Consider the following 24,531-nt stretch of genomic DNA (forward strand, 5'->3'; position numbering starts at 1 on the left):
CCATGCTGCTGCAGCTGCTTCTGCCACCATCTCCACCTTGGCACTTGGCTCTTGGCTCTTGTGGCTCTATGACCTCAGAGTTTGTCAACCAAAGTCGTCTCTTGGGAGAAGTTGGTCATGGTTCCGTGGCCCAAGCATGGGACTGCTCACTGCCATGTGGTGTTCAGTGCATACACAGTGGTGTTTGTGATGTTAGTGCATCAGGGAATCGTTTTCTACTGTGGCAGATCTTTTGGGGGCAGACGCTTTGCTCCATGAGGACAGGTAATATTGTGAACTGGAGTTCAGTACTATTTACACTTGTCTGAGGCCATCTAGAAATTACCGAGTTAAGACTTAGAACAATGACATTGTTTTTGTTGACATATGTAATAAACATTGAAAATTCAAACTAGAGTTTTAAATAAAATTGCCCATATTTGAGTTGAGCTCAATTTAAAGTATTTTTCCAGTATTTATTTGATATTTTCTATTCTAAACTTATATATACTGACTCATAACTGGAAATATATTATCTGTAATTTTAAAAGAATATTACCCAAAAGAGTCATGCACTTTTTTTCTTTTCCTTTCTTTTTTTGGAAACAGGGTCTTACTTTTTAACTCTAGTTAGCCTGGAACATGCTAGACCAGGTCGACCAGGCTGGCAAAGACCTTAGAGATCTGCCTTCCTTTCTCTGCCTTCTATGTGTTGGGATTAAAGGTGTGTGTGCCACTCCCCCTGTCCGCCCACTTTTAAAAATTATTTTTAAAGAGCTATGGTAAGAGAAAGTCAAGCACTAATGTCAGTTATAACAAATGATGGTGTTATTTAAGCCATGTTACTAGATTGTCATTTGTGAGCCTTTACTTTATGTGGTATTGGTAATAAATGATGAAGGTTTTGTTTGAGCAGAACGTGGACATGAGATTGATTTCTGAGCAGTTTGCAGGAACATCTTGGGTAAATCCAGTGTGGAATGGTGTTAGACATACTGAATAAGTGACCTCTTTCTTTCCCCCCATTTACACCAAGCCAGAGAAGCACACATTCTGTCGTACCTACCCATGAGGTGGATATGATCTGCCCTGGTAGACTGAAGTGGTTGTCAGGGAAACAAGGCAGCACCTGGGTTTGGGGTGTGTTGGCTGACGCTAAATGTGAGACTGCATTGAGGTAATGGGAGAGAGCTCTCCCTTCACTTTCTGCCTTGGTCACTACACAGTGGCTGAAATATAGCCCAGAGCATGTCTCAAGGCAAGCAGATGCCAAGAACTGGCATGGCTGCCATCATGTCCTCGTCTCCCTGTCTAGGGCAAGTTACCACAATCGTTATTTCCCAACAAGTATTCCTGGCCCACGTCACGTGAATTTATTTTCCAAGGCAAAGAAAATAAAATCCTCTTCAGCCAAACATTGACATTAGAACAGTCTGAGCGTGAGGCAGTGTTTTCACATCTGTCGTTTGCTGAAAAGTTCGGGACACACTCGATTTGTGGTTGTCTCGCTTTCATTTTTGTGTCTGGATCTGACTACTGACCGCTACAGAGTGACAGAGCAGACAAGAGCTTGTCCTGGGAGGGTGGCCGCTCAGCCTGGGTGTATCTCCCCACTAATGATCTTGGTGAGGTACTTTGTCTCTTTTAAGTTTTGATTGTGTGGATTAAACGATAGAGAGCTTTACCATGGGATCTGGCACCTAGGAACTGAGTGTAGAGCCACCTGCCCAGGAATAAGAACTGACACTCCATGTAGACCAGGTCAGTGGGTCATGTTCGCTGCTGTTGAAGGATGTGGAATATCATTTCTCCCCTAGCAGTAAGCAGGCTCCTAGAAAATGGATTCATGGAACCAGAGACAGAGAGAATAATAAATAACACTAAAGTTAGTATTTCCTGCATGTGTGAAACTGGTTGTGTGTAACCTTGCCATCCTTGCCTCCCCCTCCCTAGCCGCACTTCTAATGAGTTTAGTTTAAACCCTCTCATTGTCCGTCAGTGGTGTTTTCCCATTAGTCATTCCCCATTTCCCTCCTACTACTAACTCACAACCCCATTACTTCCTGCCTAGACCATTGAGGCAGGCCAGGGCCTTTGGAAGGCATCCTTTCTGCCACCAGACAATCTTCAGCACCTCAAAGGGTAAGCAGCTTCAGTCTCAGTGCTGGGAACATCACAGTCACAGTCACCCCAGAAGCTGGGATGCTGTCCTGACCCAGAATCTGTATTCTGGGGACTAATTGAACCTGCTCCCACTTGTCACCCACCTGGTATCATTCTAGATTCAGATACAGCATTGTTTTTGTTTTTGTTTGTCAAGACAGGGTTTCTCTGTGTAGCCCTGGCTATCCTGGAACTCGCTCTGTAGATCAGGCTGGCCTCGAACTCACTGAGATCTGCCTGCCTCTGCCTTCTGTGTGCTGGGATTAAAGGTGTGCGCCACCACTGCCCAGCTATGTCATAGTATTTTCAACCCTCCCGTTGAGTAACATTTCATAGTAAACTGTCCTATTTCATGGGTATGTGTGACCTTGTGGATATGCTTTGGGAATGCCTTGGGACTCAATCGGCCTTTATGCCCCCAGGAAGCCCCATGTGCACTCACAGTAACAGAATCTGCTGCTTGGGAGAGCTCCTGCTCTTGACTTAGTGCTCTGTTTCCTCAATCTTGTAATTCTAAATGGTTTCTGTGGTAGGGCACCCGCATTTCTGGTTTTCATGGTACTCACAAATGAGGTGATCCTTAATGTCACAACAGAACTGGTGGGGATCCTGAGGTTTTGTACTTCTGACAAGATTCAAGGTGACTGATGTTTCTGGCCTTCAGATCATAATTTGAGGTGCAAGACTGCAGTGTGGTAAAACAGCTTGGAAGGAATGTGAAATGCAGAGCTGAAGCCCATGGTAGCTGAGATATGGGCCCTAAACTGCTAAGTGTGAGGTGCATCTGTAGGTTCCATAAGCTTCAGTATTTGGAGTTATTGTTGTCACAGCAATTTAGCCTTACCTCAGTGAAAGATGTGAGCTAGAGGAAGCCACCTGTGAGGTGTGCAGTGGAAACAGCTCCAGGCAGAGTCAGCCTCCCTTCTCCTGCAAGGCCAGAGGGTACTCATGGAATAGTGTTTCAGTTCTATGGTTTTAGAGACTGAGTTTGAACCATAGGAAAAAGGTCTCTTAGACCTCACAGTGCAAGGGTTGTACTTTGAGTCAGGAACAAGGGGTGGAGATCCCAGTGTATCCATTGCCAGGACTCCAGGGGCTCCTCTTCCCAAAGACAAAATGAGGTGGTAGCTAAAGGGTATAAGGCCTGGGAGCCAAGAAGAGGGATGACAGCACTGTCTTAATTAGAGTTTCTACTGCTGTGAACAGACCCCAATAACTTGACAACTATTAAAAAGGAAAACATTTAATTAGGGCTAACTTATAGTTTCAGAGGTTGAGTTTATTATCGTCATGGTGGAGAGCATGGCAGTGCACAGGCAGACATGGTGCTGGAGAAGGAGCTGAGAGTCCTGCATCTTGATCTGCAGGTAGCAGGAAAAGCACTGTGTGTAAGTAAATTGTTTGCAGCTCTGTGGGTTTGGTCCTGGGTTTCAGCACCAACAATTAAGTAAATTGGTTGCAACAAGTCTGGGTTTGGTCCCGGATTTTGGCTCCAAAACGTGAGTTTTGCAACTCTGGGAAAGGTGTCCTGACTACCTGGGAGTCAGGCAACACCTTGAGATGCTTAGGATAGCTCTGATGGCTGAACTGCAAGGAGACAGTTCAGCCCTGGAGGGCGAGGTATCCCAGACACCTCCAGTTGCTCAGAACAGCAGCTCTGCCCTGAAGGTGTCCTGTTTAGCACAGCTGTGACAGCTGGAACTGCTAAGACACAGTTCATCCCTGAAGGGAAGTTTTTCTGACTTCTTGGGAAAGTCAGGCCTGGAACTGCTTCAGGAGAGAAGGGTATCCTGACTGTTCGGGAAAGTCAGACTGTACCTGGTATGATGGGGATGGTCTCCTCGCAGGATATAGCAATCCTGCTCCTCTCCTGGAGAGCTGCTTGCTACAGCTGAGCTTTGCTCAGCACCCACTTAAGGGGGCTTCCCAGCAGAGCTCTGCTTCTCTGGCCTAAGAAATTGCAGAAATGTAGCAATCCCCTCAGGCTCAGGAGAAAAGTGTTACTTTTCAGCTCTCTCTTGCTCTGTCCACTGAGGGACGTCTCAGCAAAGATCTGTTCAGATCCCCCTTGCTCAATCCACTATGGGAAGTCCCAGCAAGGTTCTTCTGTGCATCAGTGAATGAAGATTTTGAGAAAGAGATTTATTTGGAAAGGAGGAATCCAGGAGAGTAGCTGCTTTTTTCTCACTGACCAGGCAGTCAGCTGGGGTTCTAACAGCCTTCCTGGGAAGTTGCCCCCAACAGGGCACTGCCAGGGAGGGGCAGGGAGAGCCAGCTATGGAAAGAAAGGTAAGATACGTACTTCTGAATCCCTTGGCAATCTAGCTGGGCTGCCACTGAACCTGTGGGAAGCAGACTTGGATTTTGTTAGTCCTAAAACTCTCTGGGGTGAGGGTACCGGGGGTCCCAGAAACACCAGCTGGAAAGAAGCCAAGTGTACAGAAGCAGGGATCTTATTTCGGACTTGCCTTGGCAGCGCCCTCTTCTGGCAGAGAAGACAAATCACAGGAGAGCACGGGGGCTCAAAGTGGAATTGAGTACTCTTCAGGGTAGGAGACTGGTGAAGATATATTTACGGAGGAAAGACAACTGAAAAGAATAAAAGAGCTGGGCACTGTTCCTCCTTGGGTGGCTGGCTGCATCTCCTCCACCTCTGCCTCTCTTCTTCCTGTCTCTCTCTTGGATTTCCTGTCTGGCTAAAACCTGACTCACCATAGGCCAGAGCAGCTTCTTTTTTTTTTTTAAGAATTTTTTTTTTTTTTTTAAGAATTTTTTTTTTAATTTTTATTTTGCAATACAATTCAGTTCTACATATCAGCCACAGATTCCCTTGTTCTCCCCCCTCCCGCCCCCCTCACCTTCCCCCCAGCCCGCCCCCCATTCCAGTCTCCTCCAGGGCAAAGCCTTCCCCACAGACTGAGATCAACCTGGTGGACTCAGTCCAGGTAGGTCCAGTCCCCTCCTCCCATGCCGAGCCAAGGGACCCTGCATAGGCCCCAGGTTTCAAACAGCCAACTCATGCAATGAGCACAGGACCCGGTCCCACTGCCTGGATGCCTCCCAAACAGATCAGGCCAATCAACTGTCTCACCCACTCAGAGGGCCTGATCCAGTTGGTGACCCCTCAGCCATTGGTTCATATTTCATGTGTTTCCGTTTGTTTGGCTATTTGTCTCTGTGCTTTATCCGACCTTGGTCTCAACAATTCTCGCTCATATAAACCCTCCTCATTCTCGCTAATTGGACTCCCAGAGATCCACCTGGGGCCTAGTCATGGATCTCTGCATCCAGATCCCTCAGTAGTTGGATGAGGTTTCTAGCACGACAATTAGGGTGTTTGGCCATCCCATCACCAGAGTAGGTCAGTTCGGACTGTCTCTCGACCATTGCCAGCAGTCTGTTGTGGGAGTATCTTTGTGGATTTCTGTGGGCCTCTCTAGCACTTTGTTTCTTCCTATTCTCATGTGTTCTTCATTTACCATGGTCTCCTATTCCTTGTTCTCCCTCTCTGTTGTTGATCCAGCTGGGATCTCCCACTCACCCAAGCTCTCTTTCCCTCGACCCTCGCCCTTCACTACCCCCACTCATGTCCAGGCTGTTCATGTAGCTCTCATTCCATTTCTCTGTCGTTGGGCGATCCCTGTGTCTTTCTTGGGGTCCTGTTTTCCAGGTAGCCTGCCTGGTGATGTGAGTAGCAGTCCAGTCATCCTTGTTCCACATCTAGTATCCTGTTATGAGTGAGTACATACCATGTTTGTCTTTCTGAGTCTGGGATACCTCACTCAGGATGATTTTTTCTAGATCCATCCATTTGTCTGCAAACCTCATGATGTCATTGTTTTTCTCTGCTGAGTAGTATTCCATTGTGTATATGTACCACATTTTGTTTATCCATTCTTCAGTTGAAGGGCATCTAGGTTGTTTCCATGTTCTGGCTATTACAAACAACGCTGATATGAACATAGCTGTACAAGTGCTCTTGTGGTGTGGTTGAGCATTCCTTGGGTATATGCCCAAGAGTGGTATAGCTGGATCTTGGGGGAGATGGATTCCCAATTTTCTAAGAAATCGCCATATTGATTTCCAAAGTGGTTGTACAAGCTTGCATTCCCACCAGCAGTGGAGGAGAGTTCCCCTAGCTCCACATCCTCTCCAGCATAAGGTGTCTTCAGTGTTTTTGATCTTAGCCATTCTGACAGGCGTAAGGTGGTATCTCAGAGTTGTTTTGATTTGCATTTCCCTGATGATTAGGGATGTTGAGCAATTCCTTAAATGTCTTTCAGCCATTTGAGTTTCCTCTGTTGAGAATTCTCTGTTTAGTTCTATAGCCCATTTCTTAATTGGACTGTTGGGCATTTTGATGTCTAATTTCTTGAGTTCCTTATATATTCTGGATATCAGTCCTCTGTCAGATGTGGGATTGGTGAAGATCTTTTCCCATTCTGTAGGCTGGCAGAGCAGCTTCTTTATTAACCAATCATAGAAACAGATATTCACAGCATACAGAAAGACCATCCCACAGCACTAAATGCCAGAAGACCGGTAATGACTCGGCCACCTGGCAACATATTGATTAATAGGAATGGGTTGAATTAAGTTGAAAGACCTAGTTAATATAAACTGAAGCCATAGGCCATATGGTTTGTAAATAATATAAGACTCTCTGTGCTGTGGGATGGTCTGTATGTCAAATGTGTTCCTTTGATTGGTCAATAAATAAAACACTGATTGGCCAGTAGCCAGGCAGGAAGTATAGGTGGGACTAACAGAGAGGAGAATTGAGAGAACAGGAAGGCAGAGGGAGACTCTGCCAGCTGCCGCCATGACAAGCAGCATGTGAAGATGCTGGTGAGCCATGAGCCACGTGGCAAGGTATAGATTTATAGAAATGGATTAATTTAAGATGTAAGAACTAGATAGATAGAAGCCTGAGCCATTAGGCCAAACAGTTTAAATAATATAAGCATCTGTGTGTTTATTTTATAAGTGGGCTGTCGGACTGCTGGGGCTTGGCAGAGAAAACTCTTTAGCTACATTTGTGTTTTTACTTGGGACCAAGCAGTTGCAGGATGTGGGTGGGAGAGATTTGTCCCAACTGCGGGGCCAGGCAGGACCAGAGAAACTTATCACTAATGCCTTTAATCTCAGCACTTGAGAGGCAGAGGCGGCAGATCTCTGTAAATTTGAGGACAGCCTGGTTTACATAGTGAGTTCCAGGACAGCCAGGACTACGTAGTGAGACCCTGTCTAGAGAAAAACCAAACACTGAAAGAATAAAGGAAATGTGGACATAGAGCAGAGTAGTTCCCAGCAGAACATCTCCAGTTCCTGTGAGGAGGTTCAAACAGAGGTGAGAGAGAGGGAGAGGGGATAAGCTCTGTCTTGGAGTTAGGACAAAAGGAGTTGGGGGCAGAATAAATGAGATTGGGGAGACAGTGTTGGCAGGGTGGCTCTGTGACCATGCTCAATGCACTGGCCTTGAGGGTAGTGTGGCCATGGACTTGACTCCCGGAGAGTGTAGTACTGAGGGGGCTGGTCTGTGGTCAGATTCCTACAGCAGAGTGAGGCCCCAAGTCGGGTTCTAGATTTCCATGAAATGCAAGAAAAGAGAACAAAAGATCAGAGAAAGGACGAGCTGTGAGGCTGAATAAAGCAAGCCTTCCAAGGCTTTATAAATATGAGAGACATTAAAGTCTGCACCGTGCGGGAGAGGGTGGTTCAGTGGGTAGCACTTGTCTGAGAAGCATGAGGACTAGAGTTTGCATTCCCAGGGCCCACATAAAAGCTAGGCAGGTGTGGTAGCTGCCTCTAACCCCAGTGCCCAGGGAGCAAGGACAGAGAGCCAGCAGGAGCAGGCAAGCTGCACCTTCAGAGAGAACTGCCTCAGTAAACAGAAGTGCGAGCGACCGAGGAAGATACCCATGCTGGTTAGTTGTTGTCAACGGTACACAAACTAGAGCCAGGAAATAGTGCTCCACTGTGGTCTCTGTTTCAGTGACGGCCTCTAGGTTCTCGCCTCAGTTTCCTTTGGTGACAGACTGTAACCTATAAGCCTGGTAAACCCCTTCCCCCACAACTGGTTAAAGTATTTATCACAGCAACAGAGAAACAAAGTAGGACAACAGCCAACATCAACCAAGAGTCTTCTGTACCTCCACACACTTGCAAGCATGAACATACACATGTCATAGGGTCACTATTACTGTGATGAAACATCATGACCAAAAGCAAGTTGGGGAGGAAAGGGTTTATTTGACTTACACTTATAATCATAGTCCATCACTGAAGGAAGTCAGGACAGGAACTCAAACAAGACGGGGACCTGGATGCAGGAGATGATGCAGAGGCCATGGAGGGGTGCTTCTTACGGGCTTGCTCATCATGGCTTGCTCAGCCTGCTTCCTTATAGAACCCAGCACCACCAGCTGATGGATGGCATCATCTGCATGGGCTGGACCCTCTCCTATAAACCACTAATTAAGAAAATACCCTACAGCTAGATATTTTTAATTTGTGTGGGTTCTTTTGGTCTGTGTATATATAAATTTGTTTTTACAATCAAATCAAAGTTTCCCCTCTCTCCCCTCTTCCCAGTTCCTACACCCCCTCCCCCGCATCCACTCCTCCACTGTTTCTCATCAGATACAGGCAGGCATCCCTAGATATCAGTAAGCCATGATATATCAAGTTGCAGCGAGATTAGGCACCTCCTCTTCTATTATGGCTGGATTCCAAAGCAGGCAACACAGTCAGAGACAGACCCTGCTCTCACTGTTAGGAGTTTCACATGAAGACCAAGTTACACAGCCTCCAGCAGGATCTTTTGGAGACATTTTCTCCATTGAGATTTCCTCCTCTCTGATAACTCTAGCTTGTGTCAAATTGACATCAAACCAGCCAGCACAGTACTCTCCCACACACGATACTCATATAAAACATTTTTAAACAGTCTGGTGTGGTGCCACATGCTTGTAATCCCAGAACTTGGGAGCCTGAGGCAGGAGGATCTCTTGTGTTCAAGACTAGCTTGAGTAACAGTGTGAGACCCTGTCTCAACAACCACCACTTCTTAGCATGTGACAAGTAGAACATGTGGACAGAGAAGTTTGTTCACTAGTTTGGAAAGGCCAGGTCATCGATTTCTTAGAGGATCAATACAAGAAAAGCATTCAGAATTCCTATCTAAGGAGGAAAGTGCCCAGACTCCTGAGGAGTGTGTAGGTTGTACAGCCAGAATAGGCTTAGAAGGACAGTGGTTTTTTTCCCCAGAACAGGGATGTCAAAGGCCACACAAACAGGCTGCATCTTGGTGTTGATGCTGTGTCTGTATCCCCAGAGACAGTTTTCCCTGTGATATTCCTCTGGACTCAGTGTAAGTCAAGCAGAGGTGTGCTGGCTGGTTTTGTGTCACACAAGAGGGTCATTGGAGAAGAGGGAGCCTCAATTAAAAATGTGTCTATAAGATCTGGCTGTAGGCATTTTCTTAGTGATTGATGATGGAGGGCCCAGCCATTGTGGGTGGTGCCATCCCTGGGATGGTGGTCCTGAGTTCTATGAGGAAGCCAGCTGAACAAGCCATGAGGTGCAAACCAGTAAGCAGCACCTCTCCATGACCTCTGCATCAGCTCCTGACACAAGGTTCCGGCTCTGTTTGAGTTCCTGCTCTGACTTGCTTCAGTGATGTGGAAGTGTAAGCCAAACAAACTGTTCCTTCTCTAAGTTGCTTTGGCCATAGTATTTTCTCACAGAAATAGTGACCTAAGACGAGAGGAAACTACTTGGGAATATTTCTTAGGATGGAAAAGTTGTGCAATACTGGATTTGTCTCGGTGCTGCTGAGGAGTGAACAAGATCAGGTGATAGCTGCAGGGCAAGCCCTCCTATGGTTGTGCACCTGGTCCCCAGAGACAGGGAGCACAAGGCTGTGGTATGAGAAGAGGTGACTGGACGTGGTTGACAGGGAGTAAGGGCCTGGACATCGAAAGGCCTGCAAATAACAACATACCCATAGCACAGGAGCCCAGAGAAGGGATCATGCCAGATTCTGTGAGAGTGGTGTCTGCCCTGTGTGAACCCAGAAATGTCCTTCAATGACAGATACTCAGGCTCAGCTCCACTTCCATGTTAGTGTTTATTACCCTCTTTTCAAGCAGTAGTTACTACTCCAAGAATAACACAGTTTTGAAACTTTTGGTCCATATTCATGTGAGATAACTATTGTGTGTTCCCAAGCAACTCCAGTGTTCATGAGAAAGAAGAACCCCAGTCCCTGTCCTCAGGGCCCACATCACAGCCTCCTGGGGCAATAAAGAGGATGCTCAGTATTTGTCAGGCAGTCCTTTAGGTCTGTAGTGATTGGGGTCATTGCCACTGCGGCCCCATCTGTTTGCTTCCTGGTCAGCCATAGAGTCCTCGTGTCCACGGCCTATGAAACTCTGAAAGCCTTCTCTTGCATCACTAGGAGAAGCAGAGATGGAAGAGATCCATCACCAAGATGCATGGCCACAGTCCACTGTCTGAGTTTTCCCCCTTTGCATGGTATGGATTTAGGAGGAACCCAGGAAGGGCCAGGCAGGAGGTCAGCCCAGACTGATCACCCCACACTAGTTGAACACCAGAAACACTGGTGATGATGAGAGTCATTCCCTGTCTACATTTGGGAGCAGGCTCACATAACATGGCTGTGTGCTGACTGCCCAAACCCAGGGTCTACACTGGGCATAGATGGAGCCAGTACCTGGATAAGCAAGAGTAGGAGGGATCTGAGATTAGCATGACCCTCTCCAGAGCTAATCTTCTACTACTTCCCCCAGAAGTGTCAAGCCCTGCTACCCAGGTCCAGTCTTCCAATCAATCTATGTTTACCTGATGACTTCAGCAGCCCAGACTCCTCCAGGACCCCTTTGGGCTGCATCATAGTTCCCTCTAGCATGGAAATATTTGTCTGAGTTTTTCCAGTTGGCCTCCTTCATGTCAGAGTAGGCTCGCCACAAATCCCCAGCCCCTAGATGGGAAAGACAGCAGGAACATGAACCTTAAAGCTCTGCCCATGCCTTAGAGAGGATGAAAAGAACTCATGGCTTGAGCCTGTGGTCAGAGAAGCTGAGAGCGTGAGTGGAAGATCATCTCCTAATCCTCACTGTCCTCTCTTAGTAACTCAGGAGGGCCATTAGGGGACCCAGCTGCCCTGTGTTCACCTTTCTTCCACAGTGCTGCTGTGAGCTGCCCCTCACCTGGGTGGGAAGCAGCCAATGAGGCAGCACAATGTCATTACATAGCAGAGTGTGTCAGCTTCAGTATCGTGGAAGTGTTTGCTACAGAGTCGTTAGCTTCTGCCACTGGACCTCAAAGCACATTTCCTTAGTAGTGCAACCTAGTGTCTCTACAGCCATTGAAAATGCCCTGTGAGCACGCCACCTCCAAGCAAGGGCCAGTGTTTCTGGAGGCAGCTACCCTCAGCTAGGAAGTCCCATCCTGAGGTGACTTAGTACACAGAAGGCAGAGGGGGGCTGCACACAGGGAGCATCAACTCTGATCCCTAAGCTTTCTGTCCTGACAGAGAGCATGTGCACCACAGTGACACTGTCATCTCTGCCCTTGGACTAGACTGCACAGGTTCTGTGCTGTCTTGAGGGAGCTTTGAAGCAATGATCTCAGCTGTGGCTGCAGGTTCTGATCCTCTGAGGAGACACTGAGAGTCACCACGCCAGGCCACACCCAAGGCCAATCTTGAGTCTCTAGGTGCAGGGGGATGACTGGTCCAGACCTGGGTGGTGTTACAACTCTCTAGGTGATGCCACTGGTACCTTATATTGGTCACAAATGAATGTAGAAAGTGTCCGGCAGACTGACAGACAGGATTGTCCTCAAGCATAGCTAGGTTGTGATCTCTGCTCTGCCCCCTGCTGTAGGCAGTGCATTTCAGGAAGTCTTGCCAGAGTCCCTGGTCCATCCTGACAAGCAGGACAGTGAGTCCAGCTCTTCTGAATGCTCAGGTGTTGTATAACAGGTGGTGTTAATGAGGGTCCATGGAATGAAGACACAGAGGCACCTCAAAGATGAATCTTAGCCTTTTCCAACTGCAAGGTGGATTCATCTCTCTGGACTGAACCACTGTAGCTTAGCAAAGGGTCCTTTTATTGTTATACAATTTACACCTTAGTAAGTCAATTCCATTTACCAAAACCTCTTATCTAAGCCCCCTAACGGGACAATGCCAAAGGCAAATTCTCAGTAAAGGAATACCACAGTGTTTTGGGTCCTAAACCAAGTTTGCATAGGCTTTAAACCCCTTAGGAAACTCTCAGATAAGACTTCAAACAGAGGGTACCAGAGACAGGAGCTAGCAATCACAAAAGGCAGATCAAAGCTAGGTGCTAACACTCCGGAATCTGCAGGAATTCTCCCAACACTCAGGAGACCCCTAGAGGCTGTGCCTCTCAGCCCCCAAACCCTACCATGGTAAGCCTCGCTAAGGAATGAAACCCAGCTTTGACTGCTGACTCCCAGGACCAAGGAGCAGAAAATGAGTCCAGTGAGAAGCTTCATCCTGCTGAAATGAAAGGACAGGCTGAAGGAGATGCCCACAGTCTGGCGCCTCCCTCTTGGGTGTCTCATCCACAGACACCCTGGTTGTTCTGTCTTACTGATGTTCAGTAGTGTCCTAGCAGTGGCCCCTGGAGACCTCACAGCAGGACCCCGCTCAGAGCCACAAGGTCTCAGTTCTGACCCCAACCTGCCTGCTGAACTGTTTATGAAGGCAGCAGGCAGTTCTGATGGAGCTGCAGGAGCAGAGATCACCACTCCCTCCAGGAGCCTCTGATTCAGTAGGAAGCCTTGTGCCCCCTCAGCCGGCACAAATCCCACACCAGGTGAACGGAAGTGAGGAATTCCCTTGAGAGGAAAGCACACTTGCTGAAACACAGCACACACTAAGTATCTGTGCATAGGTTTGTCCCTCACCTGATGTCTGGTGGGCAGAGATGGGTGGTTGTGGCTGTCAGTGAGAGGAGGCTGGTATTTATGCTGAGCCTCCCTGCTGGGGTCAGGGGCAGAGAGAGACTGGCATGGTGCTTGGGGAAACTCCCAGCAGGTCATTTCTTCTAAAAGGCTGCAACAGAAATCTTGCTCCATCCACAGGTCATTTCCTGTAATTGTGCAATGTGAACACACTATACACCTTTGTCTTTTCAGTCTTCTGGGTCAGAGTACATACTTTTTAATACTGATAGAACTGAGGATGCTGAGAGTCAAGGAGTGGCCATCTCAGTAGAGGATCAGGGGGCTCCTAAGGATAGGAGAATAATTCCTGTAGCCAACACTTGCTTTCCCAGGCATTGCCTCAGGTTGGTTCTTATTTTTTTAACCTGGAACTGACACTTTACCTTCAGTCAGTCAGTCAGTCAGTCAGTCAGTCTCTCTCTCCCCCTCTCTAGTTTTTGAGACAGGGGTTCACTGTGTAGCCTTGGCTCTCTTGGAACTTACTCTGTAAACCAAGCTGGCCTAGAACTCACAGATTCACCTGCCTCAGCCTCCGAGTGCTAGGATTAAAGGCCTGTGCCACCACTGCCCAGCTGGCCATAAGTCCCTTTTTCATGTCTAAACTAAAATTGCAAAACTGACCAGCCAGCCCCACCAGACATTGTGTGTTTCCAAGGCACCTGTAGCATTTTCACTAGCATACTCCGCTCTCAGCTCTTAGGGAGGCACCTCTATCTCTACGTTCTTTGTGATGTGACAAAAAGATTAACTAAACTGTCTCACAGGGACAAGGTATTAGAGGGGCCCTACTCCTTCCTTAACTCAGTCCTAGGAAGGAGCATAAGGTCAGGGCTAAGGCTTTGGGGAGTAAGGAACTAAGAAACCCATAGAAGGGAGGAAGGAAGTACCATTTCTCACAGAGAAGAGCAGCCAGCAGAGGTGGTGGTGGTGGAGTGAGGGAAAGCTAGGTCAGGCACAGAAAGATGAGCCCAGCTCTCAGGGCTGTATTTCCCAGAGGATCCCTCTTAGCCCTCTCATCAGTGTGAGTTGGAAATCTCAGGGTCATCAGGGGTAGGAGATGAGGGCTGGCATTACACCAGCCTGTACATGTAGGAACACAGCTTGCTGCCATCCAGAAAATAAGCTCTCTTGCTCTTCTTAAGCAGAAGTATTCTAGGGAGAGGGTTCTGGACACCACAGGCAGCCTAGACAAGGTGACATCATTACAAACTGAAGATGGATGGAGGAGACAGACTGATTCTCTGCCTGAAACTAGTTTCTTGTTCCTCCTCCTTTTGCTGGGTTTGGTTCATCCCAGCAGACAAGCTCATTTAGTCTCTTCTTTCTGATGTTCACTCTCCTGTCATCCTGCTCTTCTTCCTTGGTATGAATGAAAAACAGACTTTCAAACTCCCCAGGGTACGTAGCATGTGGGAGGCGAAGAGAGGGGCATCAAGATTCTACCTGACTTTACAGATGTCTTACGTGCACACATGCCATTAGCGAATAAAAGAGGTCAGTTACGGCCCCTGTGGCCTGGCCAGCAAGTTGTGAATCTGACCAGTCTACCTTCTTTGTTTGAGGTTAAAGATTCAGAAAGTAGTAACAAAACAAAAAGTCAAACCCAACTGTAGCCTTATGACAGATGATGTTTTGTTTACATAATGATTCCAAGGACTCCCACATTGTAACTTCAGAGTGACAGCAGAAGTTGGGTCTGTACTGTCCCTGCATGTATATGGTGTTTGTCACACCACCTGGAGGGTGGTCAGCAGCCACTCATCACCATGTTTGTCCTAGTGGGACTTGCAGAACTGGTACACTGGGCTAACACCGTCCCTGTACCGAAAGGTCCGGCCTCGTGGTGTTTACGTTGCAGAGACCAATAAATAAGCACACGACACAAAGCAGGCCACCCTCAGTGTCTGGATTTAAATTATCCCTGGTGATTGTTGGGAAGAAATGGTTTTATGATCAGCCATAGCAACTTTTTGAATACCAATCATTTTCACTCTTTCACAAGATAAAATAATAATAATCTCAGGCTGCAATGATGGCCCAACAGTTAAGGGCATTTGCTGCCCTTTCAGAGGACCTGAGTTTGGTTCCCAGCATCCACGTTAGGCATCTCACAACTGCCCATAACTCAGTTTCAGGGTATCAACACTCCTGTCTCAGCAGGCTCCTGCATGTGTATGATGTACATAAACTCACACAGACATACATACGTACATATTAAATAATAAAAACAAATCTTTAAATATAATCTCTAGTAAATTTTTACAAATATTATCAGAATCAATTTTTACAAATATCAGAATCACTTGAAAGTACATTCAACAATCCACCAAGGATTTTTATATAATAAAATGACTAACTACCCTAATTGTCATGAGAGAGCTTTTATCCAGTAATTGATGGAAGCAGATGAAGAGATCCACAGCCAAGTACTGGGTTGAGCTCCTGGAATCCTGCTGAAGAAAGGGAGGAGGGATTGTATGAGGCAGGGAGGTTAAGGTCATGAGGGGGGAACCCACAGAGACAGCTGACCAGAGCTTGTGGGGGCTCATGGACTCTGGACCAACAGTTAGGGAGCCTGCATGGGACCAACCTAGGTCCTCTGCATGTGTGTGACAGTTGTGTAGCTTGGTCTGTTTGTGAGGAGGCTCCTAGCAGTGAGATCATGACATGTCCCTGGTGCTTAGCTGGCTTTTGGGAAACTGTTCCCCATGCTGGGATTACTTCATCCAGCCTTGATGCTTTGAGAGGAGCCCGGTCCTTCCTCAACTTGAAGTGCCATGTTTATTCATGCCCAAGGGAGGCCTGCCCCTTTCTGAATGGAGATAGAGGTGGGGTGGATGGGTAGGGGGGTAGATGGGAGGCTGGGGGTTCTGAACAGGAGGAGAGGAAGGAGGGGAAACTGTGGTTGGTATGTAAAATAAATAAATAAAAAATAATAAAAATAAATAAATAAAATGACTAAAATAGTAACTACCTAATTACTGACCAATGAACTCACTGATGAATGTTTTGTGTGCAATCCACCTTAACACAGAGAGGGAAGGGCTAATTCCATCTTCTCCCAATGATACAACAACTATGCATGATAAATTCCAAAAGTAAAAAATTGCCTCATTCATCTATGTCTGTGTGCCACACGAATGCCTAGTGCTTCTGGGCCAAAAGAGGGTGTCAGATGCCCTGGAACTGGAGGGAGTGATGGTTGTGACCCACCATCTGAGTGCTGCTAACTGAACCCAAATCCTCTGGAACAGCAGCCAGTGCTCTTAACTGCTGAGCCATTTCTCCAGCCTAGGTGGGTGCCTGGCTCCAGGTACAGAAGGTTTAGTTTGGGTGCATAGGATGGAGTTATTCTTGATCCTTTGACTTTTAACAAAGCTTCAAAAATGATTTGATAAATTATATCGGTAGCCTGGCACTGGTGGTATTCTACAGTGCAAGTTCCAGGACAGCCAAGGCTATACAGAGAAACCCTGTCTTGAAAGAACCCAAAAAAACTATGTCTAGAAATGAGTTTTTATTTGAACCAATTTTTATGGTTTCATGGAACAATTTGGTTTGAGCACTCTGTAACACACTATCCCTTTCACAAATGTTCTCAGAGGAGAACACCAGCAATTTGTGTATAGGATGCAGTTATCTGCTGGCCCACACTGCAGGTAGACTCCAGATTCCAGTCACTGTTGCAGACAGTAGGGTGAAGACTGAATCTTCCCTCTCTCTGTGGTGTCCTTTGCCCTGATTCTTTCCATCACATAAAGCTCAGCAGGCCGCAGAAGGCAGGAAGACTGTGGAGAAGAGAGACGTGCAGAGTTGTACACACAGGGCCTGCTGGTTTCTTCTGATGCTCCTGGGTACTTCTCACTCACCAGGTCAAAAGGATTTACCCTTCACTGTGGGTGCCAGCTTTGGAAGGGACACATCTCAACAGAGCTAGGGGTCTATTCCCTTCACCACGTCCTTTAGACCAGCACACGTGTGACTGACTTGTGAGAAGAGGCTCAAGAGGGACACCCTTCCCTCTGTCCCTCATGGCTGTAATGGGCTGTTTGCTGCCAAGAAGGGGGAAGGAAATGGACAGTGGACTTGACTGCTAAGCCCCTGCTCTGAATTATTTTATTTCTTGGTTTTTCTTCATGGGAGATAGCAATCTTAGGCTTTATGTATCCTCTGCTTTAATAGTTCCTTAACTGAACTTTTATATATACACTCCATATATTTTTCTATTTATTACCCATTTTGTTATTAAATACCTAGGAGAGTTGTCTTAAGCAAGCATCACCATCCCCTCATTATAAGTCTCACATTCATGAAATCATAGGCTGGACTTGGCCTCCACTGTCTGTCCAACATCTGCTTCAGTGACTGTTAAATAAAAGACCCAGTGAATCCTTGTCCTGTGATTAAACAGCCATGGGATAAAACCCAACACCTTAGTCACTGACACCCATGAAAGTATAATGGAGCAGAAGATCTCCTGTTGCTGACACCATAGCCTTGGGATCGCCATATACCAAGGTACTGCTCACATGTGGATGGCACTGCTGTATAGAAAACTACTGTGCTGCCATTCACATGAAACTGCAGCACACAGAATTCTATACAGGCTTTGATGGTGGTAAAGAATATCTCCATTCCTGGTTTGTACTTACTCCAACGCACTTCTTTGGTTAACCACATTAGTGTACAAGAGTCTTCCCTGTTGTGCAGCAACAGCCTCATGCACTTGATACTCACTCTTTTTTTGTCGTACTTGGAGACAACATGGGTGAATTAGCCTGTATTGTCTAGCTGTGTGCAGGTGCATATGCACACAATGATCTGGGTGCCATCTGCCATATTGTGATATTGAAGAGCTTGTCTTCCATAAGCTCTGGTATTTGACCACTTATTCCCAAGATGGTAGAGCTGTTGGGACATTTGTGGGTCCTTTGAGAGTTGGACCCTTACTATAGAAAGTATGTCACTGGGGGTGGGTTTTGAGTTTTTATATCTTATTTGCTGTTTACTCTCTGCTTCCTGCCTGCCTTTGAACTTCCTGCCACTTCCTGCCATGTCTCCCCGCCATGATGGGTTCTTATTCCTCTGAAACCATAAATACAAAACCATTCTTTTGTATGTTTCTAAGTTATGGTATTTTTGTCTTGGCAATAGAAGAGTAACTACGATTCTACGTCTCTCAGAGCACATCCCTGTCTTTAAGCAGTACATGCATGTAGGTGAACACGCCACTGGTGCAAATTCAGAAGGCACAGGAGTACAGAGGCATGGACCCCTTGATGCACACTTTCTTGGCTGTGAAAACAGCAGAAATGCTACTGAACATCATTGGGGCCACTCCATCCTACACTTTTTCTTAGACACTATCCCCTCTACACCAGGACTTTGAGGGTCTCCCAGTTTCACTATGGGACATAGCTGAAGTCACTCTAGGTCCTGGAACCCAAGGTGACTCTTCCCCTCAAGACCATGCTGTTTCCAACCCAAGGTGCTGGATTTTAAGATCTATGATGGGAACTCAGGGTCATGGCCTCTCCTGGACAGATCCTGTGGTGTTTTGTAACAGGACTTTCACATAGCGAGAAGCATGGCAGGGTACCAAAGGGACAATGTCCAGGTTTTTGTTGTCTGAAGCTGGATTGCTGTGACCCATGGCCTTCTTCCAAACTAAGCTGAGAGAGAGAGAGAGAGAGAGAGAGAGAGAGAGAGAGAGAGAGAGAGAGAGAACACTCACTGGGAGTAGGGTGTGTGTAGCTGGAGAATTTTTCTCCAGCTCCCACCGCCAAGTCCCGCCAGTCCCAGAGCCCACTTATAAAATAAACACACAGACTCTTACATTATTTAAACTGCTTGGCCATTAGCTCAGGCCTATCATTGTCTAGCTCTCACTCTTATATTCAGCCCATTTCTATTAATCTTTATTTTGCCACGTGACTCGTGGCTTACCGGTACTTTACATCTTCCTTGTCTTGGCCGTGGCTCCAGCCGGTCTCTCTTTCCTTCCTACTTCCTCAATTCTCCTCTCTCCTTGTCCCGCCTATACTTCCTGCCTGGTCACTGGCCAATCAGTGCTTTATTTATATAAATCGATATCCACAGCAGGTGTGTGCTTTTGAAATCTCAAAGCCCAATCCTAGTGACACACCTCTTTCAACGAAGCCACATCTCCTAACACTCCCCAAACAGTTCTAGCAACTGTGGACCAAGCATTCCAATGTTTGATCCTATGGGACCATTTTCATTCCAGCCACCCCAGTCACGGCGTTTATTACAGCAATAGAAGACATGATAATTCTCTCCCCCACTCCTCCCAGGTCTACCCTGCCTTCTCTACCCACCCACCTTTGTGTTCTCTTAGATTTTTTTAATCTACAAATCTAATTTTTCTGCTCATATACCCTTGGATGTGTGGCCTTGCACCACAGCATGGCTAACTTGCTAGGCCTGAACCCTTAAAGAAAACCCACTCTCCCTCTCTCAGCAGCTATCAATTGTCAATTGTTCCTTGGCTAGGGCCGGGACTTTGTGCCCATCTCCCTTCTCCATGCTGGGATGTGGTCTGGCCTGAGCTTGTGCAGATGCTGTGCACTGTCACGATTGCTGTGCTATGAGTCTACACGTGTGAGCATGGGCTGTGTCTGGAAAACAACTTCCCTGTAGTCATGTCTGCCTCTTGCAGTCCTTCTCTCTCCTCTTCTGCAGTGGTCTGTGAGCCCTGGGGGAAGAGGATGTGGTACAGATGTCCCAAGTGCAAAGGAACATAGTCGGAAAACTGACACATGCTGCCTAAACACAGCCAGTTTAGAGTGCTGGTTTAGGAGGCTTCACCACAAAGTGCCTTTGTTTTCCCAACCCTGGTTTGACTGTGAAGGTAAAATTCTCCTCTCTGTCCTTAGCACTGGGTCACTGTTGGCCATTGGAAGTCCCTACAGTCCTGTTTCAACTGCAGTGACAGGTCTGCTTTAATGTGACCTCCCACATTACAGGCTAGTTGGCTGTTGGGACACTTGGAGGAGTGAGGACCAGAGGGTCCTCCCATGCAAGTGACTTGGAGGTGTCTTTCCACCATGGCTCCCCGCCTCAGGACTGGGGGATGGGAATGCTATAGGGAGGGAGTATCACCAGGGCCTTGGCAGAGACTGACGTACTCCTAATCACGCTAACATTCTCTGTTGACCTGGGGGTCTCTGCAGAAATGGTGTGCATGGCTGCTCCTGAGAGGAATTTCACCTCCTCATGAGCCCCCTCTGCAGTGGAGGTTATTACCAGAAAGAGGAGCAGCTGCACCCACTGCTCCCTGAGGAAGGGTTTGCCTACCTTCACCTAGCCAAAGTTTCCAACCCAAGTGACCAAGTGGCAGAGAGGAATAGAACATCTGTCTGGCACACTGCCAGTACCCTTCAAACTCTGATGATATGGGCTATTCCATCCTTCCAAAATACCAAGTTGAGGAGCAAGCACCAGAGTGTTCAGGGGTTTCCCCTAGGACCCCCTCACCACACTCCTATCTGCCAGGCAGGGTGTGGGGTCAGCTGGCAGGCTGTATCACCTGCTATGAAACCTGCTGAGGACTCAGGAGGCTTGTCCTTTTCTTCTGGGCACCTGAACCCACATGAAGAGATCTAACTCTGCAACTACTTTTTTTCCTCACAGAAGAGCAACTCTAGTCCTGTTGGCTACGCAAAGTCCCTGCAGTCTCGGTTCAACTCTAATGGCAGGTCAGCTCTAAGGCCCCCTCAAGCAGTGTGGGTTAGCTGTCCTGTCCACTCCCTGAGTTCTCTCCACATGCACAAGAGCAGGAGTGGGAGGTGAAGGAGAGGTTGGGACTGAGAGCCTGCGCTCTGCCTCCTCCCAGACTTTGGGGGCTCTGAGGTCGGGCTCAGCTTCTTGCACAAATTCTCCAGGGTGTGGAACAATCAGAGCCTCTTCATCCTCTCAGGTGCAGGCAACAGGAGAAAGGGGTTCATCAGCAAAATTTCAAACTCAGCTGCCAAAGAAGGCATTGTGCAATTCTCAATTTTTCCAGGTTTACATTTTGAAATTTCTGGTTACAGGAAAGAAAATCCAGGCTCACACTCTGAGAACATGTATTTAGACCCAAGTTCCTTGTTGGTGGAGTCCTTGCAAACTTGCAGGCAATAGTCCAATGCTATGGAGTAATCTATGGGAAATGCAGGTTGGGTCCATTTACAGTAAGTTAGTGTTGGGTCTGATGTGGGTTGTTCCTGCATGTGCTGGAGAGATGCAATGCACTGTGGATCAATCTGTGTTTATTCAATGTGGGCTAGACTCAGAACCATCCAAACTGGCATGCTTCTCTCAAACATTTAGAGTCCTCTAAAATCCTCTTCCAGTTTAAGTAAATAAGCTTGCAGAATGCACAGATGAGTGCATTTTTATATTTATTCACCACCTGCTTAAGGAACCAAGAGAAATGTCTGGATGATAGCTTAGACAAAACAGACAGTGGTCTTCTCGCGAGATCCCATTCCATGGAGATACATTAGGAATGAACAAGGGGCAACTTTGTGTGATAATAAAATGAACAATAAAGAAAAACATCCCTGGACACACCTATCACACCCCATCCCCCAGGCTCAGGGCTCTTCTTGGAATAGGGGCAGAAAGAATGTAAGAGGTAGAGGTGGTGGATGACTTTAAGGACAGAGTGTTTTCCAGACACAGGTGAACTCACAGGGATTGTGACAGCATGAACAAGACCTGTGCAAGCTCAAAGCAGACAAAATCTCAGCTTGGAGGGGGTGATGTGGACACAAAATCCTACCCCTAGCTGAGAAGTTATTGGCATTGGATAGCTGGTAGGAGAGGAAGAGTCAACTTTCTTTAATGGTATGACCCTTGTTGACCAACCTCTAGGGCAGACCCCATCGCCAAGACTAGTTGGCTCCTACAAACTGGACTTGATGAAGGGAAAAAAAGAAGAAAGCTTGAAGTTGGGTGGGTAGGGAGGTGAGAGTGGAGTTGGAGATCAGGAGTGAATACAATCAAAATACATTGGATAAAATCCTTAAAGAATTAGTTAAATTATTATTAATAAAGAAAAAGTTCATATGAAAAGCTCTTCTTCATGTCTAGGAAAGAATTCTCTTGTTTTCTAATATTTCTATCAAAGAAGAGGGCAGGGACTGGAGAGATGGTTCAGCAGTTAATTGAATCTGGGTTCATTCCCAGCTCTCACATATTGGCTCACAACCATCTCTAACACCAGTTCCAGGGGAACTGACATGCTCTTCTGACCTTCACAGGCACCAGGCATGTATGTGGTGCATGCACATACATCCAGGCAAAATACACATAAAGTAAAACCAAAGTAAAAGAGGAGGAGAAGGGTGGATTGAAAGAGTGGACATGTGGGAAGTGAATTTTGAATGGAGAATGGCTGAGGAGGTCAGTACATAATCACTGGCAACAAATGTCTATCCCAAGGAAGTCAGGACAGAAGACGGGCTACTTTTATGTGCAGTCTTCTGTGAAGCACCTCCCCAAGCAGGTCCACAACCAGGGTGTGTGGGAGGTTGTAGCTGCTGCTCACTGCCTACTGTTAGAACAATGTGAGCCAAGCCAGCCGGACCCCAGGCACTAAAGAATCCCTTTCCCAAGGGATGGAAGTCGTGTAAGGAATAGCCAAATGTGGCTTGGCAGTGCCTTGGCTAAGGACCAAGAGACTCAAGAGACATCATTTGACAGCTTTTCCCATTACAGCTCTCATGTCATAGTGCCCAAAACAACTAAAACAAAGGACAAACCTAGAAAGAGGCTTCATTCCCAACAGCTCTAATCTAGGACGATTCTCAAACATGGTGCCCACCCTGGCCTGACCTGCTTCATCCTGCACCACTTTTACCCACATCCTCCACCACCATACCGCCCCCTGGTTTGTAGTCCAACAAAAAGCTCTTCCCTTCCATTCTCTTCGGCTGTTATTCCTTCTTCCTGGCTATTAGTCACCATCTTCCAGCTTACACGGTTTGTCTACATCAACTTGTTTCTCCACTGAAATATTAACATTCCTCTTCTAGTAACAAACAATTTCAGGCAAAAAACCCAGCTATTTCTTTCTGGGTGGGTCTTTTGGCCTTACTGCTGTCCTCAGGCTTCCAGCCCTGGGTCCCTTAGAACAGAGGAACAAATGTGATATCCACCATCTTGTAGCTATCTATATCCCTTCCTTCTCTAGGGAAGTCAGCGTATTTAATTTTTTCTGTTGAATAAAGGGGTGGGGATACAAAATGAATTGTAGTTCCCTGATTGCCTGAATGGATTTTCTTTACAAGACAAATGCATGTAGCAAAACCTAGTGTTGCTTTTCTAGCTCCAAAAGCTGTTTCCTGGTACTACCTCCCAGCATTCCTCTGTTGTGCTCTGCTACTTTCTGCCTGAACCCACTGTTAGCATAATTTCACAGCCAGTGGGCCTTCCTCATGCATGCTTATGGTGTGTTATTTCTTCACAACTTTGAAGCAAATCCTGTATTATCGTTTTTGTGTTCCTGGTTTATCACAGTATCTGAATTTAATCTGTTCCCTTATCTACCATACCAACTGCTCATGAGTAAATACACTTGAGTCAGGAGAAGTCTTTTCCAGTGTTGAGTTTACCCATGTGGATGCTAAACGTCAATTTCTGCCTTCCTTTCTCCTGTTTCCTAGGCCCAGCCTAATTCTGAACTATGCTTTGAAAAGACTTTAGCTCAGCCTTTGGAGTTGCTGGGCACCTCCATGATTTATTACATATTCAGATTTCTTTTTCCAATATTAACATCCCTCCCTTAGAAACTGGCACTACATGATTGGATGGAAAGTACTCATTGTGATTATTCCCAGTCAGGACGGGGAAGACTCTGAAAATCCTAACTTGCCACATTCCTGAAAATGGCCAAATTGTGCAATCTGGGAAAAGCAGACCTGTGTAAAGAGAAATCTTTATGTTCTGAAAGATAAATGATGGCCAAGTGGAATTATGCAAGATGAAAAAGGGGATTTTGCTCCACTAGCCAAGTGACAGTATATATAGATAACCCCAGCCACATCTCCTCAACAAGTGACACAAGCCACTCACCAGAGGTCTCAGCAGGAACTGACAGCCCAGGGTGAGTTGTCAGAACTTTCCAACATTTGCTCTTTGCAGATTCTTTTCCCCGCCAGCATTCACTTGTTGTGTTTTCCTGCTCTGTCTCTCCTGAATCTACCGGATGGATTAGAATTCACTGGAGGTGATATTTTTATCATGGAGATTTGTTGTATGCTTCTGTGTGAATTCAGGGGAGGGTGGAGTCAGCCCTCTACAGATAGACTGCAGAGGTCTATGATGGCTATAAAGCCCCTACACGCCTCTCTGGAAACTTCCTATACAGTTGGGTTTTGGCTG

General features: G+C 46.8%; 1 protein-coding gene across 2 annotated transcripts; it reads right to left on the reverse strand.

The window, feature by feature from the left end:
* Positions 1 to 10,287: 10,287 nt before the first annotated feature.
* LOC131922650 (serum amyloid A-5 protein-like) lies at positions 10,288 to 12,690 on the reverse strand. 2 transcript variants are annotated; one of them, XM_059277474.1, is made up of 4 exons: positions 12,600 to 12,690; positions 11,008 to 11,146; positions 10,869 to 10,936; positions 10,288 to 10,558 (listed from the first exon to the last, which is right to left on the reverse strand). In XM_059277474.1, the coding sequence occupies exons 1-4, from the start codon at positions 12,688 to 12,690 to the stop codon at positions 10,461 to 10,463; spliced, it is 396 nt and encodes a 131-aa protein (XP_059133457.1). In that variant the 3' UTR covers positions 10,288 to 10,460. The 2 variants fall into 2 exon arrangements, with proteins under 2 accessions (XP_059133457.1, XP_059133468.1); XM_059277485.1 differs by lacking the exon at positions 10,869 to 10,936 and having other exon boundaries at positions 10,288 to 10,599.
* Positions 12,691 to 24,531: the final 11,841 nt, after the last annotated feature.

Source organism: Peromyscus eremicus, chromosome 1 (genome assembly GCF_949786415.1).
Source record: "Peromyscus eremicus chromosome 1, PerEre_H2_v1, whole genome shotgun sequence".
Classification (NCBI taxonomy): Eukaryota; Metazoa; Chordata; class Mammalia; order Rodentia; family Cricetidae; genus Peromyscus; species Peromyscus eremicus.

Excerpts from the sequence above, each read along its gene's own strand:
- LOC131922650 (XM_059277474.1), bottom strand. The coding sequence starts at position 12,690 with ATGAAGCTTCTCACTGGACTCATTTTCTGCTCCTTGGTCCTGGGAGTC. Across the intron at positions 10,937-11,007 it reads TGGGCTGCTGAAGTCATCAG|ATTAGCTCTGGAGAGGGTCA; the intron begins GTAAACATAGAT and ends AAGTAGTAGAAG. Across the intron at positions 10,559-10,868 it reads CTTATCCAGGTACTGGCTCC|ACGAGGACTCTATGGCTGAC; the intron begins ATCTATGCCCAG and ends TAGGCCGTGGAC.